The sequence below is a fragment of the Rattus norvegicus genome, chromosome 10 (genome assembly GCF_021556685.1).
Source record: "Rattus norvegicus strain SHRSP/BbbUtx chromosome 10, alternate assembly SHRSP_T2T, whole genome shotgun sequence".
Taxonomy (NCBI): Eukaryota; Metazoa; Chordata; class Mammalia; order Rodentia; family Muridae; genus Rattus; species Rattus norvegicus.
In genome coordinates, this window is record NC_141543.1 from 36,741,522 (window position 1) to 36,766,161 (window position 24,640).

Here is a 24,640-nt window from a genome sequence, read left to right on the forward strand (position 1 = left end):
AATATACATTCTAATGAGCATTCTGAAAATAGATTTGCCTATTTTAGACATTTTTATGTAGACTTTTTTTTCTTTTTTTTTTTTTCCTTTTTCCGGAGCTGGGGACCGAACCCAGGGCCTTGCGCTTGCTAGGCAAGCGCTCTACCATTGAGCTAAATCCCCAACCCAGACATTTTTCATATGTGTTTTTCTGTGAGTGGGTCCTTTCATTTACATTATTGTTTCCAAGGGCCACCTAGGTGGTAACAGGTGTAAAGACTTCACTCCTACTTGTGGCCCAGTGACACTCCACTTTAAGGTCAGGCCATACTTGTTTTCCATTTGCCAGCTGACAGCCACCTTCTGGCTGCTGGGAGTAGAGACTTTTTGTTTGACGGCTTTGCTCAATGGGCATTATCCACAGTTTTTACCATTTGCCAAATCACACAGCTTTGGCTCTTGGCTGGTTGGAGTGTGATGGGTTAAACTGAGACAGGAAGAAACAGACCTCAAGCAGAGGCAGATTTTATCTGGTTATGTCACTTATTCTAAAGGAAGAAACAGACCCAAAAGACCAGACGCTCACCAACTGTCTGAAGAGAGGAGCGTAAACATCTTTTTTTTTTTTTTTTTATCGAACTACTGATAGCTGGCTGTTTGTGTTGGTGTTCCTGTTTCAAAGGAGTCATTGTTTTTCTGTAAACAAGATGTGATTACAGCAGTCCTCAGCTGTAGGGCTGTAAGTACTCTGTAAACACCAGGTGACTGACAGGCAAGGTCACTGTCAGGTCCCCAAAGCATGGAAAGCTCAGCCTCCCCCAAACATTGCCTTTCTCCACTACAGTTCCTGTGAGCGACATTTGGTGACAGCAACATGGAGTCTCATTTGGGGCTGAAGCAGCTCAGAGTCTGAGGAAAGCAAGTGCCTTACCACATACTTCTTGCAAGGAGCTGAGGTAGCCACAGGTACACAGCCCTTGAAGAGGGCTGCAGGGGCACTGACTTGAATATTACCTTTCAACACAGACAATATCTCAGAGTGATTTTTTTTTATTGCTCCATTCAGAGAAAAAATAAAGAGGCAACAACAAAAGAGATTGTTAGGAGGTGAAATATTCGTATAGCCCTGGAAGGAGAGGAGAAAAGAGTAACTTACGTACTTCCTTATGCTCTCTCTCTCTGTTTGCAGACACGTCCCTGCTGTGCTAGAAATCGAACCTTGGTTTTCTACAAGAGCAGTAAGCATTCTTAGCTCTTGGTGTCATATCTCTAGGCTGGAGTTTGTGCTCTTAGTTTCCCCCACAGATACTCATGGCCAGCCCAGCCATGATAACTTAAAAACACAGCAAGCATTTGGTGAACTCACTCATGGAATGAGTAGTTGTTAAGTGTTTTGTGACTGATACAGTTAAATCTAAGCTTACTTAATGGGGACGAAGTAAAATGTAGAAATAGACACATACACACATATACATATCATATCTGTAACCTAGAAGCTTTTTTTTTTTTTTGGTTCTTTTTTTTCGGAGCTGGGGACCGAACCCAGGGGCTTGCGCTTCCTAGGCAAGCGCTCTACCACTGAGCTAAATCCCCAACCCCAAAGCTTTAGTTAATAATGGGAAATGAATATAATCTACCTCTTAAGATGCATGTACTTGTGAGACAAGAAGACTGAGTACACCAGAGAAGCAACACTATTGAGTCAGACGATAACGAAATAGAAAGAAAACCTCATCCCATTCTTAATGTCCAGAACCCAGACTAAAGCTTAGTGGGCCCCTCTGAAGTCTGCCTTCAGACTTACCTAAGAAGGAAGAGAGTATTAGGTAAGCGAATTCAAAGTATTAGCAAGAGTGAATCTCAACAGCCTGAGAAAGCAAAATGCATTTAAATGCCTGAAAAGAACTTCTCAACAACAAGAACTGATTTCCTCTGTCATTGATGTGGGCTGCTTGAAGCTCTACACTGACTTTATTAAGGATTGAATGGAATGTAAGGAAAATGTCCTTGTTGTTTAAACGCAGCATAATTCAGGGTCCCAGTTCTGTGCTCTCTGTACTTAGTTCTTGTCAAGCTTCATTGTTTCCCAGCAACACAGCCTGAGGAATGAGAGGACTGGCTACATTTGTGCCCTACATCCAGTACATGAAAATATGGAACCAGTCTTTAATCCAAGTCCTCAGGAGGCAGAGGCAGGTGGGTCTGAGTTTGAGGCCAGCCTGGTCTAAAGTATGAGTACCCAGGCAGCTGGGGCTACACAGAGAAACCCTGTCTTGAAAAACCAAACCAAATGAATGGGAGGAGGGAGGAGAGAAATCAAAATTTAGATTACTTTTGGAGGTCCTGTTTCTACAGATCTGCCATGGAATCTTAGAATATATATTTTTGTTACATTTCTCTATTTCATGTGTGTGGGGGCAGGATGTATGCACGTGGTAGGCATGCCAAGGTCAGACGACAACTGTGGGCATCAGGTCTGTCCCTCAACCGTGCAGGTCCTGGGTATTGAACTCAGGTTGTCAGTCTTGACGGCGCAATCCTAAACGCACTAAGCCATGTCACAGGCCCCTAAGAATTTGCAATTCAAACACCCTGCAGCAATTCAGATATGAGGTCTATTGGGAACCACGGGAGATGACTAATTGCTGAGAACCAAGGAGACACCAGTATTCAAAGAAGACTCAGCTCAGTTCCTGTCGCTATGGGTACACTTTCCAATGCCTTTGATCCTGGTATCCCTTCCACCCATTTATAACTATTCAGTGAGTGTTGGTTCCCAGGGGAGTTCAGGTCCAGTGACAGTGACTAACTGCACAGGGCCAGGAGCACACAGGGGTTAACAGATCACTGGCATCCTGATTTACTCTGATGTTCAGTTTGTCCTCACTGACAAATGTGGGCCCAGAAAGCACTAGAGAAATCCCCACAGTCACCCACTGAATTGATGGCAGAACAGAGGCCCATCCCATCAAATCCTGCTTCCTCTCTGCTCAGCCCTCTTTCCCCTAACTCTAAGATCCCTGGGTGAGGTCACTTTCTCTGCCAGAGTGCAATTGAAGGTGAAAAGTCTGTAGGGTTCCTATAAACTACAGGCCCTTTAGGCAGAACCCATTCCTGAGTAGCAGAGACAAGGAAAAGCAGGGCAGCCCTGAAGCCAAGGTCATGGCAGCAGATGGTGTTAGTGCCCATCCAGGCCAAGCACTTCCCCAGGCCTCCTTTCCTGAGCTGTCTAGCCTGATAATCCTCAGAATACCTGTCCTCAGACATGAAAGCCGTTGTTAAGCCAACACAGGAGTCCACCACACTGCATAACCATAACACGGCTGGAAACCGTACAATTTCTTTTTAGCGAGGGCGCAGATACTCACTGTGTCCAAAAGAAGTTTTTCAGCTTTGTCTCGGCTGATGCTTTTATTGTACCACCTGAAAGCCAAAAGGAACAAGCCACAGGTCACAGTTTGAAAACTCCATCGCTTACTGATAAAAGAGGATGCTCAAAAGCCACGTGTTCGCTCTCTGTTTCTGTCAGCCCTTCAGACTCAGAAGGAAAGCTGTGACGATTTCCAGGTAGTAAGGTGTTTATGAGGAGAATAAGAGTGGAGCAAGAGTCGGCATCAGACTGGTAATGGCTGAAGCTGAGGTCTGGGGCCTTCTTTGTACTGTGCTCTCTACTTCTGTGCAGGCTGGAAAATTTCCATGACAGGGTTATAGAAAACACTCACCTCCCCCATTTCATAATGTCAGTGGGTGCTGTAGTAGGAAGGTGACAGGCAGCCATTAAAAAAAAAAAAACGTTGATACTAATTTGCAAGTTTGGCAAATATCCTTTGAAAATGGTTGTTATAATTTTCTTCTTAAGATTGGGCCCCCCAGACTTTCTGCAAAGTTTTTGTAATTGATGAGTGTGATTAATAAATGGCGAACCAGGAATCATTTTTAAGGATGAAGTTTCTGAATGTTGTTACAATGCAGAGACATATTTCGACCATCCCGATCACAAAGTGCGGTGGGGGAAAGGGACTCCCCCAGGGCTAAGAAGAAGAAAGGCGGGAAATGGCCATGCAGGCTATCCACTGTCCATGCGTGTGTGTATGTGCAGGGTGATCAGGAGTCCGTGCAGTAGGATGCGCAGACACGTAAGTTGGTCAACTGTCCCGTGGGGATGTGACCCCTCCTTCACCCCTTACTCGCCCATATCCTCATTCCAGCCATTCATGGGAGTGTAAAGTATCCAACTGAACATGTGCGATCATATATAAGACACGTAAACGCCAAAACATGGATAAACGCCTCAGCCCAGTAGCATTCAGAGTCCTCTAGCACTTGGATAATAATTCTCTAGAAGTGTAAAGGCTGACATAATAAGTTACTTCCTGGTAAAGGACGCCTACAGGGTCTTACTTATTTCTGGGCCAGAAAGCCTACCACAAAAGGAGAATGGTCATCAGTCGACAATTTATTTTTGGAGTTTAACAAATGCAGGAGAGGCTCTAGGTGGGGGACGAAATAGTGTCTACAGAACCTGTTTGGCTACTTGAGAGCCTCCAAGAAGAAGAGAACCAGGGGATTCCATGGAACTGTTAAAACACGGTCTGGAGAGCAGACTGTATTCATGGCCTCCCAGATGGCCAACAAGTGTGCTTCATCCCACCCAAGCTCCCAGCAATGCATATGGGTTGCTAGAGCTGTGCTCTAAAGTGTGAAACAGGTCTGGGTTCAGCAGACAATGGTGTCGCTCCCTGGAGGTCTGCTTAGTTCCGTGCACGGGGGGGGGGGGGGGGGGGGGAGTGAAGGAATGTCTGCACTGCAGTGTTTTGCTTTCCTGTCTCCTCTGATCCTGTCTTTACCCAAGAAGGGATCAAAGCTCACAGAGGGTGAGGTGCCGTAACCTCTCTTCTGCGATTTTGCTGTTTGGTGAGCTCAGTTGCCCACAGTCAACCCATGGTTCCAGAAAATACGAAGTGGACAATTCTAGAAGTTATCAATTCTAAGCTCTGAGTAACACGATGAAATCTCGTGACAACCATGCAGGGTATAAGTCACCCTCGCAACAGTCAATACACTACATACAATACCTACTTATGACTCACTGGGTTGCTGTGAGGGTCACCAGGTACAGTGCCACGGTACTGCTGGGTCTGTGTTCAAGTGACCCTTACTCTATGCAAGAGTAGTTAGGATGGCGGTTTTATGGTAGTCTATTGTTATAACTTCTCTATCATTGCTAGCCATTAGTGTTAATCTCTCGATGTTTCTAATTTACAGTAAGCTCTCCCATAGCCTGTATATAGAGGAAAAAGCATAGTCCATACTGAGTTCAGAACCACCTGCAGCTTCGGGATACACTGTAGGGATCATGGAACCCACCCCCAGGAGTTCGTAGGCTGCTGGAACTTGGCCACGGCCCTGCTTCTAGGTTAAGGCAGAAAACCTGAGTCCAGTTAGCAACCCATGATATCTTAGCAGGTGGTATGTTCTTGAGTTCTTAGGCAAACTGTACCTCAAAATCGTCCAACCTAAGTTAAGGAATAAAGAGTATGGATAGCTTTCTTATATCCAGCTATATATTAAATATCAGAACGTTTCCTTCTGTTATATCATTTCCTAGCTGGGATTCCATAACCCAGGAAATGCAAGCTGGTAGTACAAACTGGTTCACAGACCACATGGCTTTTATTATGAAAATTACTTAAAATTCCTTTAGGTAAAGGGATATACATTTTTACTTGCCCCTAGGGGTCCATCAATTCCCTACTGTTTTATTTTGTTGAGGCCTTAAATTTGCTTCTTGAATCCTAAACAAAGGGATTTTGATTAAAGGCCAAAACAAACACAGCTATTCAGCCAAGCAGTCGGTTGAGATAAACGACCACTTTTCTTTTCCTTCAAAGGCTGTGACTATAAACAATTATTTCAGCTAAGTATCTCTCCTCTATGTTTCATCTCAGCAAAAACATCCTTGGGAAGGATGAATCATCTCTCGGCTCAGGGAAGGGCTTTTCACACATATTCGACCAGAGCATTGAAAGGCAGTATTGAGAAGGTGATAGCCCCTGGTTCCTGGCTTCTATTCACATTGCATTGGCCATCGGATCCTAATGGTTGGTAGAGGTTCTGGTTATCTCATATCTTTCTTCTCTGATGTTTTATATTCAATGAGTATTCATTTATATTAATGAGTATTCGTTTTTTTTTAATTTCTTTTTTTTTTTTTGGTTCTTTTTTCCGGAGCTGGGGACCAAACTCAGGGCCTTGAGCTTCCTAGGCAAGCGCTCTACCGCTGAGCTAAATCCCCAACCCCTTTTTTAAAATTTCTGTGGGAGGTTTATTTTGTCCTTAGGCCATCATCAAGGGAGGCCAAGGCAGGACCTCAAGGGAGGAGCTTGAAGGAGAAGCCATGGAGGAATTCTGCTTACTAACTTATTACCAGGCTCGATTTGGGGGGGGGGGGCAAGAACCTTTTTCCCTCCCTTCCTTCCTTCTCTCCTTCCTTCCTTTCCCCCTCTCTCTTTCTCTCTCTCCCCCTCTCCCTCTCTTAACTTTTGAGATTATAATTTAATAAAAACATTTCTCCCCTCTCCTTCATCCAAACCCCTCCACATACCCTCCCTGGTCCCTTTCAAATCCAGAGCCTCTCTTTCCCTAACTAAAACCTCTTCGGTGTGTCTAACGCTGTGTATATGCTTTCAGGGTTGACCATTTGGCACTGGACAACCAATCAGTGTGCTCTTCTGCTCTCAGTTTCCCCTAGTTCTTTGTGTAAGGCATCTCTCCATCCAGTGTGCCATGTTCACTGGTGCCACCCTTGTTCAGATCATGGTTGAACTGTCATATCAGTGAGACTTTATGGGAGTATCTTCTGACAATAATAGGAGATTCGTTCTCACAGTAAACTCCCAAATATTCTGTCTCCTACAGTCTTTCTGCCTCATCTCTTACAGTGTTCCCTGAGCCTTAGGTAGGGAGTGTTCTGTGGATGTATGTACCCACTGGGACTAAGCTCCACAACTCTGCGTTTCAAGGCAGGCAAGACAGCTCAGCTAGTAAAAGCTGAGACAGCATAAGCTCAATCCCTGGATCACGTAGGTGGAAAAAGAGAACCAACTCCAGGAATTGTACTCTGATCGCCATATATCCTTCATAGGCACACACAGGCACACTCTTGTGTGCATAATAATAAAGTTTGAAAATTTTCAAGCTTACCCAAAAGTTATAAAACAATGTAAAGGAACTCCTATTGACCCTCTACCTGGATGAACCAGTGGCTGGATGCTTACACATTTACTACTCTCTGTAGATAATTTAGACATATGGCTAGGCAAATTTAATCATCATATTTATTTATTATTGTGTGTCTATGGTGTGTGTGTGAGTGTGTGTGTGTGTGTGTGTGTGTGTATGTGTGTGTTACATACTCACCATGGTGTATGAGTGAGGAGGTCAGAGGACAACTTTGTAGAGTTAGTTCTCTTCTTTCATTTTTACTCACATTTGGGAATCAAACTCAGGAGGACACCATCATCAGTGAACAGCAAGCACTTTACCCACTGAGCCGTCTCATCAGCCCTGTATATTTTTCCTGCATTACTTGAGAGCAGACTTTTACTCCTAAGTACTCCATGGTCTGCTTCCATGAATTTTAATATCTATATCTCTATATATTGTCTATTTGCAAACCTTATCAAGATTGTATTACTTTCCCATACTGTTTTGGTAACGAAACCTATTTTATGGTTATAAATCCAGTACAGGATTACTTGTGCATTCACTCACCACATTCCTTCGTTTCCTTCAACAGGTTCCAATTTCTCAGCCCTTTGTGGCTTTCATCCTACTTAGTTGCTTTTGAAGAATAAAGGCAATATTTTATAGAAATATTCCTTAATTTGGACTTGTCGCTGTAGCCTCGTGATTAAATTCATATTGGGCATGTTTTGGAGCAGGGATAATGGACAATATTTGGAGCCATAATGAGGTGAATGTTGCTCATAAGATGGGTTCACCAGTTAGCTTCATTTTGTACTTACAATTGATTTAAGAAGTGACATCTTTGAGCCTATAAATATACTACCATTATGATAGTTCATCTCCTGGTGACATTCATTGACTCTGCCAGAACTGACACTGTGAACAAGTTCACAGTGCTTTTCAAGCTTGGTCAGCCTTCCATATTCTCCTGAGAAAGAACCTTGTCTTATTTATACAGTCACTTACTTACTTATCGATCTGTTTATTATATATTTTTATCTTGTTCAAAGAGTTATAGTCTACTACTATCCTTATTTATTTTGATACTCAATTATTCCAGTCTGGTCAGTAGGAGCTTTTTAAAAAACAAACACCTCACTTCTGTGCCTATTTGATATGATTAAATCACTGAAACAAAATTTCAAAAAAAAAAATCAGTTCTTTACTTTTTAGTGCAAGAAGGCATTCCAAGTTCATCATGTTCCTTCCTCCCCTCAACCCTGGAGTCTGCTTTCTCCACTGCTTTCAGAAGTCACAGTTCTCTTTAGTGGGGAATGCCATTCAGAAACAAGAGCTACGTGATAGGTGGGTACTTTGTACACTCTATCGAATTTTATCTAACAAACATTCGATATTTCCACTAAAATTGAACCTGTATACTCTTTTCCTAAGTGATAGCTTAGTAGTAAACACTTAGCACTGCCTAAGCAGATATCTGTGGGTTTGAATGCTGCTCTGATATTGGCAATTCTGTTTTCAACCATGCTTTAAGTCAGCTGATGTATTATCCACTATTCCCAGGGATTTTTTCTCTCAAGTGACACCAACACTTGGGATTCCCAGGATCTTCTCTTCCACAGACTCTTCTCCAGACCCCTAAGAACTGTCCTGTTACAAAAGGAGAAGGTGTGTACTAACCACACTCGCTTTCCCCTCATTTGAGCTAAAGCCTTACTGTTTTAATGATGAGAGACTAGAAGAAAACAAAGCAGGCCTGAAAAGGGAACCATTTGATACTCTTATAGCCAACCCATAATTCATGCTTGACCTAGGAAGAAAATCTTAGTACCATCATTCTAAGAAACTAAACATAACGGTATGGTGGCACATGCCTTTAACGGTAGGACTTAGGAGGCAGAGTCAGGCCGATCTTTGATCTTTAGGCCAGCTTGGTCTCCATAGTGTATTCCAGAGCAGCCAAGGCTACCCAGTAAGACCCTGCCTCAATAACCAACCAATCAAACAACCAAACAACGCACAAACAAGTGAGTCAAAAAATACAGCATCTTACTCGTAGGTTTCAAGGCTATTTGGAGACTTTTCCACCAGGTAACTGCTGGGTGCATATCCTTCATGCCTGTAAAGAGGGAAACAGTGTTCAGATTAGCAGAGGAGTGATTTTCACATCTCCACTTAATAGATTTCATCTACGGATGCCATGTAAGAATAGGAAGCCTCACAGTATTTGGCACTTGTGATAGGGCATAAGAAATTGAATAAGATAGCTGATGGAAGTGACAAAGGTATGTGCTTGGTTGAAAGCAACACCCGGCTATTTTACTTGCAAGGCTCTACTTGTTGCCTGCTCTCAACATGAAATTTCCTCTACTGGAAAAAATACCTTTCAAATTGTATTTTCTAGAATTAATTTTTGTGATAATTAGTAATTTTCCACAGTAAGAAAATTGAAATAATTAAGATATAAGAACCCAACTTTCCAACCGCAGGTCTTTAAAACTCTTTCCAGTAGATGCTATACGCGTTTAAATTTGTAGTCTCCCTAATTGAGCACCTTCGGATAAAGAACCAGGAGATAAGGATAAGGTCAAGCTGAACAGACAGCCCATGCCTGTGATCTTAGTACTGAGGAGGCCGAAGCAGGAAGATAGCTGTGAGTTTGAGGCCAGCCTGGGTTACACAGTTAGTGCCAGGCCAGCCTGAGGTAGCGTATGAGACCCTGCATAAGATTAAAAACAAGGTCAAGGTCAGGCTCGATGCCAAGGTGAAGTGCCACATTTGAGTTGAAATTAATAATAGAGATATGAAACAACATGGCAAGAAGTAATCCATATTCATATTCCGAACACTTTTTTATCGTGATAGCGCTGTAGATATGAAGGTGCTCTGTATTCCCCTCTCTCCACCAGAAAGCTGGTAGAGTCCCTTCAACTCTCTTAGCTTCCAGATTTAATCGGTGAAATGAGTGATGTAAACTTGATTACATGTAAAATGTCTCCAGATTCTGCCAAGGAACAAAAAGATATCCTTCTTCTACCCTCTCAAAGCTTAATAACAGCCGGAGTTGGCTTTTCTACAATCCTGTTGGGGGGTATGCAAATTTGGTAAAATTAAAATATCACATACCATGACTTACCATAACTCAACCTTTCTATAGTTAGAATTGGGATATATGTGCATATATATGTAGGCACCTAAAGGCTGTCATGCTACATAAACAATGCCTGGTCTCCACTCAAACTCTGTTCAAAATAACACAGTAGGGGCTTCAGCAGTGGCTCAGTGGTTAAAGGCACTGCTGCTCTGGCAGACGACCTGGGTTTGACTCCCATAAGCACCAACCCTGTGGTTCACAACCACCTGTAACTCCAGTTTCAGGGGACCCAGTGCATGCACATGGTACACGCGATACTCCTAATAGTAACACTTAATATTAGTATATTAGAATATTGGTCACAGTAATTGTTTGATATTAGACAAGGACTCTGGAGATGTTTTTCATCCAAACCCCACATTAGGTCATTAGCATTTGCAGAACCTGTGTCCAGACATCATTTAAAGACTGATCTCATAATGGAGTCTCGGGTATTGTCTGAGACGTTCTAACATGACCGCCACTCTGTGTCACCTTTACATGCCTTTTCTTTCCACTTACATCACAGTGCTGTGTATTTAATATGCATTTAAAAATTCAAGAACAGAACAGAACAAGTTGCCAAGTGCCCAGACTGCCCATGTGAGTGGAAAATACAGCAGTTGAGGACAGTGGCTAAAGATGAGGCACAGGGAGTAGGTATGGCGGTGGAGCATCCCTGCTCAGCCTCGGGGCAGCAGCAGGAGATGAGACGTTCCTTCCCACAGTCGTTCTGTTCCCACAGTAGCTTGCCTTACCCATTCTTGTCTTGAACCCGCCACCAGTGGATCTCGGAGCTGTCCAGCAGGTAGTACTCTTCATCACGCCGCAGCGCGAGCTCCTGAGGATCGTTGGTTTGGTAGTCGTACAAGGCAATGACCAGGGTTTCTTCAGGTTCCTGAAATGACCGCTGGGGAGGAGACAATAAAACCAAGCAAAGACATGAGCAGGGAGTGAGTCCCTGGGACCCTGGATTTAGGTTAGGTCAGCCTGTCAGCTCTCTCTGTCCACTAGGGCCATTTGCAGAGGCAGCTGCTTTCTTCCAATAGGCATTCTGTATGAGTTGGAATCGTGGAGCTGAACAGATACGCGGAGCAGCAGGCCCCACTTCCTGCATTCTGTGAGGTAGATGCTGATCCCAGTGAATTCCAAGGAGCCATTCACTTTTCACAGAAATCTATTGGTTCCTATGTTGGCTCATCTGATTCACAGGTCTGCCCAGATCCATCAAATCAGAGGCTAGCAGGGCCTCAAGAGCCCATTTCACCAATACTTCATTCAGAATGGGAAATCTGTGTCCTGTAGTAATCGCCAATTCCCAGAGAATTCATCTCAATGTTCCCTCCACAGTAACATTTGGCTCCTTTCTTCCTCTTGCAGAAACCTTGGCCTACGCCTCTGTTCCATACCATATTTCAATTACCACAAGCTGTTAATGACATGAGGGATAGATCATAAGACAAACAACTGCCAGAGATCAAGGTGAGCCCACCTGAGAACCGAGTGACAGATTTAGGGACAGGCTAAATATGGGAAAAGATTAAGTTACTGGTTAGAAGGTGATGTAGTGTTGAGAAGTCACAAATTCGAGTACACTGGAGTCTGGGTATTTATAGAACTTGAAATAGGGTGGTGGGCTGGGTCCTCCAGAGAGCTAAGAGCCTGTGGACCCAAGTCCATGCACAGAACTAACAGATGGATAAACTGTGTTCAAAGCACCTACAGAAGGTACCAAAGTGATAAGTTGTTCATGTTACTATAGACCCAACTCCCTGATTAACCCTTAAAAGAAAAGGCAAAAGGCTAGGGCAGAGTTTCAGACAATGGTGGTACACTTCCCAGGCATCATGTAGAACACATAATGGGGTCATCAGATATTGCCAAGTGTACTACAGGTATTTAAAAAGCGAGGGTCGGGGACGCAAAATGGTTCTGCAGTGTCTCACAGACTTTCCAACTTCTGAATATCCAATAGACATCCACATGGGGAAAACCATGCATAGAATTATAATACACAAGAGGCCTCTATTGCGGGGCTGGGGATTTAGCTCAGTGGTAGAGCGCTTACCTAGGAAGCGCAAGGCCCTGGGTTCGGTCCCCAGCTCCGAAAAAAAAGAACCAAAAAAAAAAAAAAAAGAGGCCTCTATTGCACAATGGATAGCTCATTGGACTTTTACAATAATCAAGAAGACCCATAGGCTAGATCCCACTTCTACTCAACGTAAAGGGCTGGTTTTTCCAGGAGTGTCATTAGCTGTGCACAGAGGGCGCTTCCACTTGGTTTAATTTAGGACACTTTGGGGACTTGTTTGCCATTCTGGAAAATCTTATCACTCATGGAAATTCTAGAACTGAACCATCAATAAAACATCCCTGTATCTATTGCACTTAAGTTTCCAAATACAGTGGGTTCTGTCAATGAGTTTGTCAGTGACATTTCACCATGACTTCCCATACACTCATGGCACCATATCAACTTATTCTGTTTTTTTCCCATTTTTAATATTATAATATATTTTTTGGTTCTCTTTAGAGGTTTCTGTTTACATAAGTTGTATTATTTAAGATTTAAAAAAATACTTATTTTTCATTTTCTTTGTGTGTGTGTGTGTGTGTGTGTGTGTGTGTGTGTGTGTGTGTGCACGCACGCCACATTAGTACTGGTGATCTCAGAGGCCAGAAGAAAGCATTAGATCAGGTGGAGCTGGAGGTTCAGGCAGCTGGCTTTGAGTAACCCAGCATGGGTGTGGGAAGAGATTTGGATCCTCTCAAAGAGCTGTCATTGCTCTTTACTGTCAAGTCGTCTCTCTAGGCCCTACTTAATGGATTTCCCCTCAGGGTGACAGAAGGATCTTTATAAAACATTTCTCATAAAATAGAGTCATTAGGGTATAATGTGGTTGAGACTCACTAGATTAAATCAGGAGTTGGCATTTGTAGAAAAAGAGGGCCAGAGGCACAAGAAGGACAAATTGAGGCTCTGGCTGTGTAGGAGAGGCTTGCAGTAGGTGAAGGTCTCATTTCTTAGTCACTCTACAGCATGGCTAAGAACAGTTCTGGCCTCTAGGAGCTCTCCTTGTAGGTGAGCTGAGCTCCACTATGATGAGAGACTTCAAAGGTCAGGCAGAAGTGGCAAAAGGATTCCTTGCTTGGGAGTCAGGGAGAAGGGCACAAGCAGACACATTTATGTGGCCCCTTAGGAAGCTTTTCTGGGTTAACTAAGAGGGACCTGATATAAAGTAGTGAGCTCTGTGGGTGAGAGAACTGGAAATAACTTGGGTTTAGACATCTGGACCTGGCCTCATGTGTAGCCACGGAATAGAAAGCCTGTGATTATGGGTTCCTATGACCATTGATATCCTCCATCTTGACCAACAATAACTATACTGTTCCTCTTGAGGTCAACCCCAAAGTCTTCCTCAAGTAGAACAAGTCTTGGCTAGAACAATTAAGAATTGTCTTAGAAGAGAATTGAGAAATGAGGAGCTTCCTAGATCAGATTGGCTTATGAGCATGAGCATGTCTGTGGGGGATTGCCTTGTTGTTGACATAGGAGGGCCCAGCCCACTGTGGGCAGCACCACTCCCTAGGCAGGTAGCCCTGAAAAACACAAGAAAGCTGGCTAGGTAACAAGCATCTGTGATTTCTGCCACACGTCCTTGGCTTTGAAGTGTGGTCCTTTGTTGGAGGTAAGGCTGTGTGGACTAGCAATCAAGCCTGCCTACAAGTTCCTGCCTGGAGGGGCTGCCTTAACTTTCCTCAATGATAGAGGAAATTTAAGCCAAATAAACCCTTTTCTAAGCTGCTTTTGGTCAGGTTATCTTGCGACAGCAAGAGAAATGACGCTGGGACAGAGCATACGGACAGAAAATATGGTGCTAAATATTGTTTCTCAACCTGAGATGCCACTTGCCCTGCAGGTAGGGAGGGGATGAGAGAAATGACTTCAAGTGGCAAGGAATAAGAAAAACACTGCACTGGTTTTAGGCATATGGGCAACATGGAGGACGCCAAACTTGTGATGAGACTGCTCACAAAACACCACAGGCACTGAATCTCTAAGGAACCCGAAAGTCCCAATGGTGGAGTTGGAGGAGTGGTGGACAAGCAGCATATTCTGGCTTTACTTCCACTGACACTGAGGGTAAGGGAGGAATGAGAGAACTTCTGAGAGAGCAGTGGGTGTGGGTGGGCCTTCTAAGGGGAAAAAGGGGGCAGTGGGCAGTGGGCTTCCAAGTCACAGCTGCAAGGAGGCTGTTGGAGAGATGCTCAGTCAGAAAGAGCAGCACTCGGTTTCTGCAACAATGTGTCTCTGCTGTGCTGTTTGAGAGTCAGCTGAGGAGAGCTTCCCTACTGAGGATGCTGCCAGTTTTGAGACATTATGGTGATGACTAGAGGTGAAAATCAGAGCTCATTCTTTGGGAGGAAGCATGAGGGGGACAATGTGGAAAGTTTCTGAGGGAGAGTACTTGAATGGTAGCACTGATGTTAACAGGGCCAGAATGTGAAGGCTGCTTGTTTCCTTATTTTTTCTTCTCTGGAGTTGGCTCATGTCAAGTCTTGTAAACCAGTTTACCACAGAGCAGTGCTTTTCAAACTTGAGTATATCTCAGGATCATGGGAAATAATTAGTAGGCAGATAAAGTGCATCTTCCCCAGGGTTATGGCTGCAGTGGGTCTGGGTGTGTCCTTAGGGCTCTTCATTCTTACATGTTCTCCAGTGTGGCTGATGCTGGAGGTCTATGGCTCATATCCAGAGAACAACTACTTCTATATCCATATGCCAGAAACTCCAGGTCCTGTTAGTACCTGAGTAGCCTTGGGGAAAGCCTTAAGACTTCTTGTTAAATTTGGGCGTACTTAGAAATATATGAAGTATTATCAGGGGTTTGTTACTGGAGTGCTCTATGGTGAGGCATAAAAATAGCTTGGTACCAGTGTTTATGGACTGTATAAGGCAAGGTGGTGGTTCAGAACCTCACTGGTCCTTCTGGTGGACAGACCCACTTAATTAGTGGTTCTAAACATGGTCAAGTATCAGATATTTACATTATGATTCATAACAGCAGCATTATTACAGTTATGAGATAACAATGAAAATAATTTTATGGTTGGGGTCACCATGACATGAGAAACCGTTTTAAAAGGCAATGGTGTTAAGAAGTTTGAGAACCACTGCACTACATAGCACCCCCAAACACAACGTGTTAAATATACCCCAGTATCTGTCTACTACAAGCACATAGACCTAACAGGCACAGAGACCACAGTTGGGCTTACAGCACACAGGCCCACCTCACTTACCCTGTTGTCTTCAGGAGTAGGAGGAAGAGGCTTCTTTGAAGCTGAAATAAGAAAACAGAGAAAGAAAATGAACATGAAACCCCAGCCTTTCAGAGAAAAGGGGCCCAAGGAAGGAAAGAGAGAAAGGGGTGAAGGAGATGATGAAACAGAGACACCGGAGTCAACTTTGGTAGAACCTGTCTTCTATCTCTTCCACTTGCTAGTTTCCAATTCCCCTTTCTACAAGATACCAGGAACTTCCAGAAGTCAGTATTTTGGCATTTTCTTCTGTATCCCCTGACTGGGGAGGGGGCTAAGATTTGGGATCTTCTCTGCAGGTGGAGACTTCCATGAATACACGTGTTACCTTCTGAGCTCGGGAGTGGGAACGTGTGACTCAGAGACAGTGACTCACTACCTTCCTGATGCCACTGTGGGTTTGATGAGGTGGGAAGGCTCTGCGCTTTCTGAGTGGGCTGGGGTTGCTTTTAGTTGTCTGGAGGCATTTAAATACATGGTCTCGAGGCCTCACTCAAACTGCACACCTTCAAATCGATCTCTCTTTCTCTTCTTATTTCTGTCTTCATATCTCCTTTCACTCAGCTCTTATCTTTCTTTCTTATCCTTATCTGCTTCCTTTATCTTTACCTCGTGTGTGTGTGTGTGTGTGTGTGTGTGTGTGTGTGTGTGCGCGCGCGTGCACACGTGCGCATGAGAGAGAGAGAGAGGAGTGTGAAAGATATGTGCACAGCTTGTAGTTCAGGACGCAGATCTCTTTAAGCACTGGAGATAGGAGAATGGTCTTTATAGCCGAGCTGTAAGGTTTTCATCCCTACACACAGTACATGTGAAGGTAGCCCACATCATGGATGTGGTAGATAAAGCTCATATGTGGACACTGGTGTTCAACCCCATTAGTTTGTGTAGACAGAGAACAGACAGAGAAATCATGATAACCAGAACTCTGGCTTCTGGGTTGGGGTTATTAAAAATTCAATGGTAGATCATTTGTATCCAAGAACCACAGGTTTAGTCACCAGCAAAACACACACACACACACACACACACACACACACACACACACACACACACACACAAAGTCGGGTAACATCTGGTTTCAATTTAGCTTGGAACTTGGACCAGGAAACTGGATTAACCTTAGAATGACCAGAATGACCCTTTCTCTGCCCTGTTGTCTGTGATTGGTCACTTTCTCTTTCTGTGGTGACCTTGCTCTTTTTTGTTCCCATTCTCCCTCTGTGTAGTTGGGACTGGCGATGGTGGAAGAAATGTGTATTGCCAGGTCATTTCCTCTCAACCATTCTGCTGTTTCTCAGACGCTGCTAGATCTCAGACTCAGATGCCTTCATCGCAAATAAGAAATGCTCCTGGACTGAGAGCTCGTGAAGGGCTGGGAATGAGCTCCGAGTTTTCTGACAGTCAGTCAAAGTCGTGGCCTAGTATTCTGTCTGTTGATGATGAAATTTCCTGAGGGGCTCTGAGAAGTTAAGGAACATAAAGTTACACAAGAAGAGGTTGTGGCTAGGATCTCTCTCTCCTCTCTCTCTCTCTCTCTGTGTGTGTGTGTGTGTGTGTGTGTGTGTGTGTAATCCCAGAGTCCTGTGCTCATAGACTATTGATGTATTCAATACCAGGGATTTTATGAGCCTTTACCCCAGGAATACGATGTGCTGTGTGCACAGTGAAGTGTGCTCAAACCTGCTTGTGATCCCGCTAAAGCTATGGGGAGTGGTGCTCTTTAACTACGTCAGAAGAGATGGCCGTGGGCTGTTGTGGCTGAGAGCTGTTCAGCTACCGGAGACAGCGTGGAGGAGCTTGCGAAGACCAGTCCTTCCTGAGGGTAGTCATAGTGAGTTACTCAATCACTTGTAGGACCCCAACCACATGTCTCAGGGTGAGGGAAAGCCTATGAACCCTGCTGATGAACCCTGCAAGCTATATGCAAGCTATATGCAAAGCGGAAGCAGATTAGAAGGGCATCCAGTGGGGGATTACATCACCTTAAGGTTCTGAGACCTTTCTCATTACCACTTTAGCACTGAGGACATTAGAGCCCCAGGTCACTGGGTGACTTCTCCAAGGGCCCAAGGAAGTACCCTTGGAAGGAATCAGAGACCAGTTCTGATTCTGGGAGGGCTTCCCCTCAGGAGCCAGGCATCCTGCCAACCCTGTAAGGAGACCCACACAATCAAACCTGTTCTCTTTGCTCAGATACAGCAAGCCGGATCAACTCACCAAGGAGTGGGCCGTGATCTCTACAATGCAAAATATTCATGCAGGTCGGCAGACTGATGACCTTGACTCTTTCTTTCCCGAGTGCAAGGTGAACAGCCGTGGTTTTTAAAGTGGAGAGGAGAGGCTGTGACTCAGGAAGCCATGGAAAACCCAACCAAGTGTTATATCCGCCTTGTGTTAGGGCAGTAAAAACCACAGGGTAAGAAATAGTATCGGTGGCAGGAGAGGCCAAGGGATGAGAAAAATGCAAGGACAGCAACTAATCGTTTCTATCCCTTTCTGTGTTACCTCGAACTGCTCAAGGTTGTTCATTTCACCGGAGAGAGCTGTGAGGAAGCAGAGTATGATGCTGTGAAGTGCATTTGAGTAGAGCTACAGTTAGTGGGAGGTGGAGGTCTCCAAGTCACCACGGCATTTGATAAAAATTAAGACCCAGTCTAACCCCCAGGACTGAGCTTTTGATGGGAAAGCCAAGAACAAACTTTCTTTTGTTTCTATTTTGCGTTTAGACTATGGGTTCCTTTTCTCTGAGACTAAGTAGGCCCAAGGCAAGTCTGGAGATCAGGAAGGAAGAAGCCAGAGTTAAAGTTAAGAGAAGTTTTCTCTCTCCCTTAAGCCTTTAGAATTGAATTATATAATTAGACACATGCATGGTGTGACGTCACTAAAAGAAATAAATATGGTGTACTTAAGGCTGTCTCTGTACTTTACGATCTAAGAAGGTAGCCTGGGCAGTGGTGTCACATAGTTTGATCCCAGCACTCGGGAGGCAGAGGGAGGCAGATCTCTGTGAGTTTGAGGCCAGCTTCCCACTCTGGTCTACATCTAATACTGTTCAAATTCCCCAATAGGCTACTGAAGTACATCTCCAATTTTACTGCCTCTACCAGTCCCTCATGGATCTTGTTACTATGAACATTCTGATCTTGTGGACTAGGGCAGAGCCATATGTATTATTTCCATAACTAGCTTCTAGGTAGTATAGATGGCTGACCAATGGCCACACTTGGAGTGTATCAGTTTTTGACAGGGCAAAGCATGAAAGACTGGTGGTAGATGGAGGAGCCCCAGTGAGAATTCTGGAAACAGAGAATTTAGCCGTCCATCTCTAACGCCCTGTTGATGGGAAGCGGTTTCCTCTTTATCTCTTTCCCGAAGTCTTACCATTCTTCGTTGGGTCGTAGGGAGCACAGCCTACGGCAAGCTTCTCTAGCTGGGAACAGCACCTCCACCGCCCATCCATCCAGAAATTAGGGTGATACTTGGATACTAGGCTGTTGTTATTCCTCGTTTCTGAAAGAGTTGGAAGCAATGGAGGGCTCATCTCTAGGCCACTTGATCAAGCACCGCCCATCTTCTCACTCCCTGAGCCCGGACCGCGAGGCCGTCCAAGTCCCAACCCGAACAGTCAGGCAACCCCGTAGGATGTTAACTCAGGAAGTGCGGGCTAAGTCAGGCAGCAGCAACGGATCTCGGTCTTTTCCGTATCTGCTTCCAGTTGGCTGTGTGTCTGTAGGACGGGGAACCCTCATCTGAGCCTCGGTTTCCCCAGATTTCCCTGTTATGCCATCAACTGGATGAGTGGGCTCTATAATGAGGGGTTAAGGAGGAAGTTGGGAGGGTGGGGGTTCCCGTCTCTGTCACTTTGAATGACAGCAACTCTGCCTTTTTTTTTTTCAGTTAAGAAAAGATTTCATGCTCTTCTGCCCCTATGTCCCATGTCCCAGGATTCCAGGTAGGTGCCACCATGTCATGTATAGTGCTGGTATTACAATCCAGGGCTCCACGCAAATAGGTACGTACTCTACCAACCCAGCTGCCCTGAGGCCCTCTGCTTCTGTTCCCTCTAGGCTTGTGGCTTTGAAGTAAAATTTGTTAGGATTAAACGGGACTCTGTTACTGAAAAACAAGAAACCCTCAACATTAGTTAATCTCTAATGCTCCTTTCAGTTTTTACATTCATATCAAAACCCCAAATATAAGATACAGGGAAATGAGTGCAGACGGGGTTCTTTATTGGTTTTGCCCTGGTGTCTGTCTGCGAGCCATGGCTACCGGGCATGAGAGCACTCTGTAGCTGGTATAGTGCTTGCTGGGTCCTGTTCATACGATTTTAAAGGCACCATAACTGTCCTAACTCATGTAATTCTCACAACAGCCCTAAGACTGTGCTTAGATAACTTTTATAGCAGAGGAACCCGAGACACACGAAGGTCCAGATAAGACACAACAACCGGCACTTTCTGGATTTTCACTGCAGCGCCTGTCTCCACATCCCACAGACGTAAACACTGTGTGGGGTCTAACTACGCTGTCAGGAATACCGGGCTGAAGAAGTAGCTCACTGGGCATGGTGGTGCACACCTGTAGTACTAGCATCAGGGAAATGGAGGCAGGAAGATGAGGAGTTCAAGGTCAGCCTTGACTACTTAGAAAATTGGAGGCCAGACTGGGTTCCATGAACCCCTATCTTGAAAACAAACAAATAAACAAACAAACAAACAAACACGCTAATGCTTCCTGGACACTGGCTATGGTTGCTAGTTCTAGGAGAGGTTCTGTTAGTGCCTTTCCCTCTCTTGTTTAACAGCTAGGGAGTCTGCAGTTAGGAACTTGCCCAAGGAAGTTCCCTGCAGAAGGAAGAGGCAGGATGTCTTGTGATCTAACTGAATGGGCTCCCATTCTAACCTTCCTTGGTCTACTAGAGTAAGCAAACAGTTTTTAAATGCCAGATAGTAAATATTTTAGTTTTGACTAGCCAAGAGGCAAAATCAAGGGTATCATGTGGGTGCTTGTACAGTCCTTTGAAATGATTTAAAAATACAGGAACCGTTTTTATCTTGAAGCCTTACATGAACAGGTGGTGAGCGAGATTTGGCCAATCCCTTGTTACTGCTCCTGAGCCCATGACAGACACTGACCAACGATAAATGGATAACACCAGCTGCTCACAGAGTCCCCTGTGTCCCTTCATGGAGCCCAAGCCCAGCACAGGATCCAGGCCCGTCCGTGACTCAGCACAGGAGTCTAATTACCTTCTTTAAGGGTGAGCACCCAGCGCTGACGGCTCTCGCAGTCTGGAGCAAACACGTACAGGAGGTAGTTGTCGTGCATGACCTGGAAGGACGTAAGAGTCCAAGATGAACAGAGCACCCAGAAGTGAGGAACCCACGTCAGGTCCATCTCAGTATTAATCATCATTTAATCTCGGTGACTTGGGGACCTGTGTGCTTTTCATCAAAGTGCCTGGGTGCTGTGTCATTAGGGTCACCTTGTAGGTGGATTCTCCTGGGTGTCGTGCCACCAGGGGGTATTTGCCCAATTTATGAAATAAGAGAAAGAAAAGTTGGTTTCTTGACTAGATACCATGCTCATATCTGATTTTGACTTCTCAGTCATTAGAGAAGCCTCCCCAGTGTATGGAAGAGTAAGTTATTAGATGACGGACATTGACTGAAGATTCTCTTTAAATTCTCACTGAAGTATAAGCTCCACCAGGAGCTCCCCAGCACGGAACCTGAGTGTTAGCTCACCTTTCCTCGAAGGTGGCATCGTGCAGAGCCCAAGCACCACTCTAAAGCAGGAAACTGCTAACCAATCTTTGAAATGTCATAAGTACTCTGCCCCCAGACTCCTGAGTCATTTGTGATTGACACATTCAATTACTGGGAATTTGTCATTTCTTTGACTTTCGTCTTTAAAACTTCCACCTCAGGCTGAGTGTGGTGGGGCATCTGGAATCCCAGCACTCGGGGAGTCTGAGGCATAGGATTCCAAGTTCCAAGCCAGCCTGGTGATATGAAAAAGAAGAAAGAAAAAAAGGGAGGGAAGAAGAGAGAGGAGGAGGGGAGAGGGGACCAAACTCATGGGGGGCTACTTTTCTAGTGTTTTTTTTAAAGCTCTTTTCTGTGACTTATTAAAATGGACCGTCTGGGTTGGAGATGGAGCTCAGAGCTTGAATACCTGCCTATTGTATGCTCAGGATCATAGGTCCAATTCCTAGCACTGGAAAAAAGTAGCCTAGGAATATCTGCCTTCCAGTGGGCAGACAAGAGAGGTGTCTGGGATGTGGGAGGAGTTATCCACTCCACTGGAACTGTGAACACAAAGGAGAGTGGGCAAGATAAAGACTAAAAGGTACTCGTACCAGTTAATGGAGCTTTCTTCACGGAGAAAGATCTGTGACCCGTGCTATCAAGGCAGCACTCTAGGAGCAAGTGATTACTCAACATCTACAATGTTGCCAAAGTAGTAACTGGCAAACTGACTTTTCAAATCAATCAATCTTTCTTTCATACACACACACACACACACACACACACACACACACACACACACACACACACACACTATGAGAGTACATCTTAGCTTGAATGTGGAGATCAGAGGACAATTCTCAGAGTTCTTTCCACTCTCTTTCTGAGATCAGGGGACGGAACTCAGGCCACCAGGCCTGCACATATGTGGTCAGCCATTTTGCTGACCCTTTGAAAATTATTACTTATTTAATACTGCTTAACTCTTGTCATTTATATGGAAACATTCACTTTCTGCAGGTGGCGGACAGTACAACCATCTCCAGATGTTTTTCAGATTGTGAAATTTCAGAAACTCCAGTCGAGAAGCCGGAATTAGGACCTTTTCACAGCTGGGGCTGTAGTAAGTGGCAGAGGGCTTGCATAGTATGTGTAAAATCCTAGGTTCAATCCCCAGCACCATGGGAAACCAAGAACCTTTTCAAGAGTCCATGCCTTTGTGGAATGAATGAATGAATGTCACTGCTTGGAAGAATAACACAAAAAGCCTTCCTATGGGCTTGGTCTAAGCTCTCAGCATGGGGGAGAGCCATCCTTTCCCCACGTCCAGGGACAGACAGGAAGCTATCAGTTGTAGTCTCAGTGTGCTTACCTGAAAAGGGTATTTATAGTGGCACGGGATGCTAATGTCACTCTTGACAATCTCCACGCACTTGATTCTGGAGAGTTCGATGGAGCCCTTCAACGTGCGCTTCTTCTGTGAGGAAATATTACATCCATTTAAGTAAGAGAGGAGACAACGTTTTTATGCCAGTCATTTCCAGAAATTTACTACTAGAGACATTATGTCCTTTTAAGTGAGAGAGAAGACAATGTTTTAATGCAAATCGTTTCCAGAAATTTACTCTTCAGAAATTCTCCTTCCCTTTGTAAGCCAGCCAAAGAAATATCCCAAAGTTGCTACCTGGCTCAGTCTGAGAGGGACTCTGAGGAAGCTCTTGGGGGAAGGGCCTTTAAAGGGTCATGACGGAGACTGATTTTTTATTCAGTTAGCCGTAGTGCCATACAGCGTGGTCCTGCTGACCCAGCAATGTTTGTAAAACTCACGGCTGAGCCGAGTTCTGTACTCAGTGGGGACAAAGTCACATGTATGCCAACATTCCCTGTTCTGTGCAATCTGTGAGCTCATTAGCAATTGTGCTCAGGCTTGACAGGACAGTGAGACATACTATTAGTGATGTCTTTGCCACATGTGGCTTCCCCGTGTCCCTAGGTTATTCAAAGTTCCACAGTAACACCTCTACCACACATTCCTTCTCTGTAACTACCTTTGCCAGCCGCCTTGCCCTTTCACATAAAATCGTGCTGGTCCCAGGCGTCAGTCCTTTGGGGAGCTTGCTAGATGTGTTTTCTGAATAACTGATGGTATGTTCTTTGATAAGGATGTTCAAGTTACCTGTGTATAAATGCCATTGTCTTTAGGAAATGGGTTCTAGGAGATGGGTCACCTTACCCAGTGAGACAGATTCTATTTGTGGGACTATCCCGCTCTAGGGAAGATGAGATTGGGAAATGCTTTCCGAAGGCAGAACCTTTCTTGGGTGCTAGAATGTGGCTGCCATTGAGAACAGAGTGTAGATTTTCATTCTTTCTGAAGGGGTAAAACCAACACAACAGAGGTGGAGGCGGAGTGGGTTTTAAGAGGCTTCGCCTCTTGTTAGAGCCATGAACTCAGGCGGATCATCTAGCTTCCAAGAACCCTTCTATTCATAGCTTGTGAGGACAAGTCTTGCCCTTTAGGGTTGACTACAGCATAAGGGAGGAGGATGTCACTACACTGCCTGGTTTATGGCCGGCGCATTTAACAAAGGGCACTTTCCAAGGTTAAGGAAGGGCTGACTATTGCAAGAGAACTGTGACAGACACATGGGTAGACTTGGTAACACCACCAAGTTCTCCAGAATTGACATCAGTCCTGCTTTTCGATCCTCTGCCTGGGAGCCATTCTTCATCTTCTAGCTGAGGGGGCACGGAAGGGATGGAAACAACCCAGATGTGAGAGGCAGAATGAATCCCCGCTGAATACAGGAAAACTTTGTGGTGTTTCTTTTCCAATTTCCCTTGCAAAATTGCTCCAGTCTTTTTTTAAAATACAAAATCAAATCTACTCATGGTTGCAAATAAAACAATATGAAAAATTACATGTGAAGTAAATATTTATAGGGACTAATTTTTCTACCCTTTTTTATAATCCTGACGCAGTCAAGATGAACAGTTTATGTGTGTAATTTGTGTGTGTGTGTGTATGTGTGTGTATGTGTGTATGTGTGTATGTGTGTGTATGTATGTGTGTATGTGTGTATGTGTGTATGTGTGTGTATGTGTGTGTGTATCTGTGTGTATGTGTGTGTGTATGTGTGTGTGTATGTGTGTGTATGTGTGTGTATGTGTGTGTATGTGTGTGTATGTGTGTGTATGTGTGTGTGTGTGTGTGTGTGTATTTGAGGCCAGAGGTGGAAATGAGATG

At 44.5% G+C, this 24,640-nt stretch overlaps 1 protein-coding gene across 5 annotated transcripts in view; it reads right to left on the reverse strand.

Annotated features, from left to right (window-relative positions):
* Window positions 1-24,640, reverse strand: part of Itk (IL2-inducible T-cell kinase) — a 61,413-nt gene that overhangs the window by 17,163 nt on the left and 19,610 nt on the right. Inside the window, exons 2-8 of one of the 5 annotated variants that reach the window (XM_087573378.1) lie at window positions 22,766-22,867; window positions 20,893-20,974; window positions 19,022-19,150; window positions 15,623-15,663; window positions 11,077-11,228; window positions 9,239-9,304; window positions 3,348-3,402 (exon numbers count right to left, since the gene is read on the reverse strand). In XM_087573378.1, coding sequence (XP_087429504.1) covers window positions 3,348-3,402; window positions 9,239-9,304; window positions 11,077-11,228; window positions 15,623-15,663; window positions 19,022-19,150; window positions 20,893-20,974; window positions 22,766-22,867 — 627 coding nt within the window. 5 annotated transcript variants of the gene reach the window in all.